The sequence below is a fragment of the Gigantopelta aegis genome, unplaced genomic scaffold (genome assembly GCF_016097555.1).
Source record: "Gigantopelta aegis isolate Gae_Host unplaced genomic scaffold, Gae_host_genome ctg8632_pilon_pilon, whole genome shotgun sequence".
NCBI classification, from domain to species: Eukaryota; Metazoa; Mollusca; class Gastropoda; order Neomphalida; family Peltospiridae; genus Gigantopelta; species Gigantopelta aegis.
This window is the reverse complement of record NW_024536639.1, coordinates 1,602-8,055: the sequence shown is the minus strand read 5'-3', so window position 1 is coordinate 8,055 and position 6,454 is coordinate 1,602. Positions and strand designations below refer to the sequence as shown.

The following is a 6,454-nucleotide window of genomic DNA, read 5'->3' as shown; positions in this document are numbered from 1 at the left end:
TGTCAGGAATGTCACCATGTTTCGATGAGGAATTTAATAGTGGTGACATTGAACTTATAGTTTCATCACACCACATGGCAACAGCTGTGTTAAAAGTTTGTTTTGTTTAACGACACCACTAGAGCACATTGATTAATTAATCATCGGCTATTGGATGTCAAACATTTGGTAATTCTGACATGTAGTCATCAGAGGAAACCCGCTACATTTTTCCTAATGCAGCAAGGGATCTTTTATATGCACCATCCCACAGACAAGATACCACATACCAGTCTTGGTGCACTGGCTGGAACAAGAAATGCAACATCTGTGTATTACATGTACATTACACAGTGTTATCTCCCCCCCCCCCCCCCCCACTACAGCACTTTAATTTAAAACTGGGTTTTTACATAATTATACAATTTTTATTTTTTAATATTTAAATAATCCTATTCATATAAGTTACCTGTACCTTTGGTAAAAACCTAATAGCTCATGTGTATGTTTGTGCTAGGGTGATGTTAAACATTTGTTTGATCAAAGAATTTATAAAGATCTCTGGTGATAGGTGGGAAGAAATGAACCCAGGGATAGAACATACATTCACCTGATTGTTTTTTTTATCTCGTTCCAACCAGTGCACCACAACTGGTCAAAGGCCATGGTATGTGCTTTCCTGTCTGTGGGAAAGTGCAAATAAAAGATCCCATAAAAGAAGTTATTTACCAAAAGCATTTTTGTAGGAGGATGGGAAGGACTATAGGTTCATATTCAAAACTCCCCCAGGTCCAGACCACGATATGACCCTGTTAAGTGCTCACTAGGATGAAACATAATTAATTGCGCACCAATATGAAATATCTGTGAGTTCATCAAGTGAAAACTGGAGCACATGACGAATGCGAGAGGCCGTGTTTTGTCGAAAAACAGCAGGAATCCCAGAAATAGGTCAATGAAGAGACCTCCAAGATGGATGATGTACATGTCGATCTGATCTTCCGTTAAAATAAACCTAAAAATATAACTGGTCAAATTAGTACATGTCTATCTGATCTTCCATTAAAATGAACTTGAAGATATAAAAAATCCTCCAAGATGGATGATATTAAAAGTTGTAGAAGCATCACAAGCGATTTATGGATTTTTATACCCTCTGTATGCTTGGGGTACAAGACCACAAATTTATCTTGCCGACATGTTTAATTACAAGATTTTCTTCAAACACATCCAGGTGCATTAATAATGTTCGAACAAAAAACTATTTCAATAGCAAAGTCATGTACCCAGTTTAGTGTTATTATAAGGAGATGTAAAGTGACGTCATTGGAATACTGACATCATTCAAATTCAAACTTAGCTGTATTATTACAATGCTTCACCACATTAAAATGCTTGTTTTTCTTCAATTTCGTTTTCCGAGTGGTTGGCAAATCGTTTGACAGTCATGTTTTATTTAAGATGATAAATTAACAGACAAATTTTTGTATGGCACATTAATATAATAACAGTCTGATGTTACAGATGGAGTATAAGAGATTTGACTCCGCCCATGCGAGGTATAAGGTTTTTTTTACCAAGGCTAAATAACCAATGAAATTTGAATATTTTACATGAAGGCGAGATAAACATGTTTACTATCCATATGGTTAAAAATATTTTGGTACATAACAAAGTGATATAATATATATGATGTAATATTGCGACATCATCGATTGGTGCACTACAACCCAACAGAAATGTCAACCAAACGACTTGAGTAATGTAAATTAAGATCGATTATGAGTAATATACAGGATATTAAAATTTAAACTTCCTATAATTTCGTATCATGTTTATGTCCTTCGGGAAATAATTTTCATGGTCAATTGCTTTATAAAAATTATTTCACTCCGGACATAAACATGATAGGACATGGAAGCTTGTTTAATATCCTAGGATGATCTGATCTTCTGTTAAAATCAACCTGAAAATATCACTTGTAAAATAAGTACATCAACTTCAATGAGTAGGAATGAAATAGAAAAGGAACATTCATTCAACAACAACATCATATCTCATTTTAAACTGTGGCCAGTGAGTGTCTAACATATATGACATTGTATGGTTATTTTGACACTTGGTTTAAGGTTGACGACTGACACTTATCGCAACATTTTTCACTCCAGCCAGTGCACCACGACTGGTATATCAAAGGCCGTGGTATGTGTTATCCTGTCTGTGGGATGGTACATATAAAAGATCCCTTGCTGCTAATTGAGAAGAGTAGCCCATGAAGTGCTGGACAAAACATAGAAATAAATGTGTCATATTATTAATGCAAATAACACAAACTCGCATTTTTCATATTAATATTGTGATTGCATTAGTTTCAGGATCTACAGTATTTTTTAATTTTTTTATTTCTTCACTCACTGACAAATATAGCACATACCATGACCTTTGACTTAGTGGTTAGTGAGAGAGAAGCTGGTATAGTGAGTGGTCTTAAAACTCCACCCTCCACATTGAACCACTACAACACCCTCTGGGTAGGAGCCAGCACCGGGATGTGAACCTAAAACCTACCACAAGTAACTAAGTCCAATGGCTTAACCACTAAACCACCAAGACCAGTCTTAACCCTGTATGATGTGATTTCTCACAATATACAAGTCCAAAGCATCCCAACCCCACCGTACATTGAGCTGGGCGGGAACCGATACAGTAATATAAACCCAGTACCTACCAGACTTAAGTCCACTGGTTTAACCACCAAGACCAGTCTTAACCCTGTATGATGTGATTTCTCACAATATACAAGTCCAAAGCATCCCAACCCCACCGTACATTGAGCTGGGCGGGAACCGATACAGTAATATAAACCCAGTACCTACCAGACTTAAGTCCACTGGTTTAACCACCAAGACCAGTCTTAACCCTGTATGATGTGACTTCTCACAATATACAAGTCCCAACATTCCAACCCCACCGCACACTGAGCTGGGTGGGAATCGGTACAGTAATATAAACCCAGTACCTACCAGACTTAAGTCCAATGGTTTAACCACCAAGACCAGTCTTAACCCTGTATGATGTGATTTCTCACAATATACAAGTCCCAACCCCACCACCATCTCTGACACCACCACACCCAACCCTCTCCCATAGACCACTCTGTATGATGTGATTTCTCATAATATACAAGTCCCAACATCCCAACCCCACCAACATCCCAACCCCACCACCATCTCCGACACCACCACACCCCACCCTCCCCCATAGACCACTCTGCCATCACACATTGATCGTATTCATTACCAAGACACTTGAGCACAAAGCAATTTGCTCCCCGAGTTTACCACGGCACTTGGCAACAGATGAAGTGCCTCCAACGTACACAGTGTAAACAGCGGGCCGAGGCATTAGTATTCAAACTCGACTTTTTGCCTATTAATCTGTTGGGAAGTTTCCCCTACTCAAACAGCGGTAACAAGGTTTCTACCATCAAAGGACTGCAGGCCTTTCTGTCAGGAGTCAGATGTAATTAAATTGTTGAGAGAACGGTACACAAAATGAAAAACGCTCTTGAAGACAAACTCAATAAGGGCTGAGAATAACGGAAAGCAACGGATGAAGGGAGGGAGAGAGAGAGAAAGAGAGAGAGAGAGAGAGAGAGAGAGAGAGAGAGAGAGAGAAGGGGGGGGAGGGAGGAAAAGAGATATGACTAGTTATCAATATTATTAGAATAGTGATTAATAATTACAGTTAATGAGTCGATATTGCCCACAGCTGATATTAGAACTCTTTTATGTTAACTACAGGACTCTTCCCATCACATGTGGTACCTACATGTATGGGATGGGTTGGAATTAACCTTTAAATACAATATACATGTTATTTGTTAAACACTTCCAAGGAATGAACAGAAAAAATTGTCTGCCTGCCTGCCTGCCAACCTTCTTGCCTAACCTCCTGTCCAATTATCATCCATCTGCCCATCCATCCACCTGCACACTCAAATTTCAACAATAAACACCTACACACATATCAACCAAAATCCATCCATCCATTTACACACCAAATGACATAAAGAAAACACAACCCACCTACAAGTAACACACCAAAACATTCCCACCCTCTATCCATGCATCCATCAATCTTCACACCAACCCACCCAAAAAGCCCATCCACTCACCCATCAATCCATTCACCTGCAAACCAATCTGTCTTGAAAATTGCCTAATCTATCCATCCATCAATCTAAATACCTACCACCCACTCATCCATCCACCTACATACCCATCCAATGATCAATCGATCGATCGATCCACCCACCCAACGATCAACCTATCCATAATCGATTGTGTGGGAAAATGTAATTGTTACTCCTATTTAGATGATGGAATTGATGTAAATATGCTGGGTTTGGGGGTTTGTTTTCATTATACATATACAAAAAAGCTATTAAATAGATATTAAAGGTAAAATTAGCCATTTGTAGCATATAGATCCCAATGAAAATGATAATAGGTGAATTGTCCTTTTAATTCAAATCTTTCTTAGGTTCATATAATTCTAACAAACTGTGTAACCAATTCTCTACACTAATATTCATTTATCTGTCTGCAAAATACTTTTAATAATGACTGATGAAAAAATATATACATTCCTTTCCTTTTCTTTCCAACAGTGTGCAATTATAATGCTATTCGTGGCTCAGTAATAAAATCACCACAACATGATTTCACCCTCATAATGTGAAGTGCAAAGCTGACCTGAACTGACAAGTGCACGTAACAGGCAATTACAGAGTCTACTTTCAGACCACTTTAATATCTCACCTCTGAAAGGATGAAAAACCGTTTTAGCTTTTTAAAAAAGAGCAAAAAAGCAAAAACAAAACCCCCCAATAAAACAAACAACCTCTGATGTTCATGCACTTCAGGGTTCCACTGCCATTGGCAACATGACAAAAACAAAATCCCTGTATATAATTTAAGCAAAGACATGTGCTTAGATTTCAGAACAAATATTTTTGTCCTTATTTTGCTCACCACGACTGGTATATCAAAGGCCGTGGTATGTGCTATCATGTCTGTGGTATGGTGCATATATATACACATAAGATCTTTTGCTACTAATGGAAAAAGGTAGCAGGTTTCCTCTGTAAGACTATATGTTGAAATTACCAAATGTTTGACATCCAATAGCCGAAGATTAATAAATCAATGTGCTTTAGCAGTGTTGTTAAACAAAAACAAACTTTTTTTTTTTCATTCTACTCAATGCAAGATTATGCTGAGATAGCAGCTAATGGAAATTAAAGAAATGAATGAATGTTTAATGACCCCTCCCCCCCCCCCCCACCCCCAGCACAAAAATACACATTGGCTGTTGGGTGTCACAAATGGTAAGTATATGAAAATATTATCGAAATTAAAGGATGCTGCTTCAGAGGTAGATTATAAAGCTCGATTATCCATTTTAAAAGCTTAAACATTCATATACATGTATATACACTTGATATAAAAATCAATTTTAAAATGACCGTGAACCGAAATGCACTCACTTGAATGGGTCAAAGACCCAGTGTTTGGACAGAAACTGCATGGAGTACCCAGTCACCCAGTCCTGGTCTAGCTTCTTCAAGCCCGCGATGAAATACAGCACAAATATCTGAAAAATAAACATAACGATTGTAATTGTACAGAAATATTAATTGCCAATATTACAAGATTAAAAAGAAAAATCATTAAATAATAATTTAAAAAATTCACTATACTTTCTAAAAATTTTTTATAGTTGAACATGTTTTCAGAAGTGAAAGAGAACGGAATATTTTGCTTTATGGCAGAAATACTCATTAAAGGTTAACTTAATAATGTTCAAATGTCAAGTGGTAGTCAAATATTAGGAGATGGCACTATGGACATGTAATTAAACGGCTTTCTGGCTACAAGGCAAAATGACCCAGGAATAATACATGACATCATATACGTGAGGAGTTTCCCCGACTGTAACTGAACATAAACATGAATGATGTCATGTAATGACGATGTCATCTTTGTTTATGTATAAAGTTTGCAATGTTTAGTGTCAATATTTTGTAAGATGATTTGTGGCACTTGAAACCAAAAGTAGGAATAACACTTTTCATTTGTTATTGGGACCCCTGCGCGTGCTGTAACATCACCGTGGTGCAGGGGTGCAACATTCTCTTTGAGAATGGCCAATACAGCACAAATCCCCTTCGAGATACAATTGAAATTTTGAGTAAAAGTCAGTATCTATCTGTGATATTTGTATTTTTGCACAGTTCTTTACACTGTTTTTATTTCAATCTTGAATTTTCATATTGATGTTGATCATCACTTTATTTGTTTGCATTACCATAGTTTGACACCCAATAGCCGATGTATTTTTCATGCTGGGGTGTCGTTAAACATTCATTCATTCGTTATTGGGAATACAGAGTACATGTATACAGTAAAAT

The 6,454-nt window shown here is 37.2% G+C and overlaps 1 protein-coding gene across 1 annotated transcript; it reads right to left on the bottom strand.

Moving 5' to 3' along the window:
• Window positions 1-374: 374 nt before the first annotated feature.
• LOC121367056 (vitamin K-dependent gamma-carboxylase-like) lies at window positions 375-5,637 on the bottom strand (the record flags this gene model as incomplete). The annotated part of the gene is made up of 2 exons (XM_041491238.1): window positions 375-994; window positions 5,531-5,637. Coding segments are annotated over 2 exons (348 nt in total), but the record flags the coding sequence as incomplete, so codon positions are not given.
• Between the last annotated feature and the right edge of the window lie 817 nt (window positions 5,638-6,454).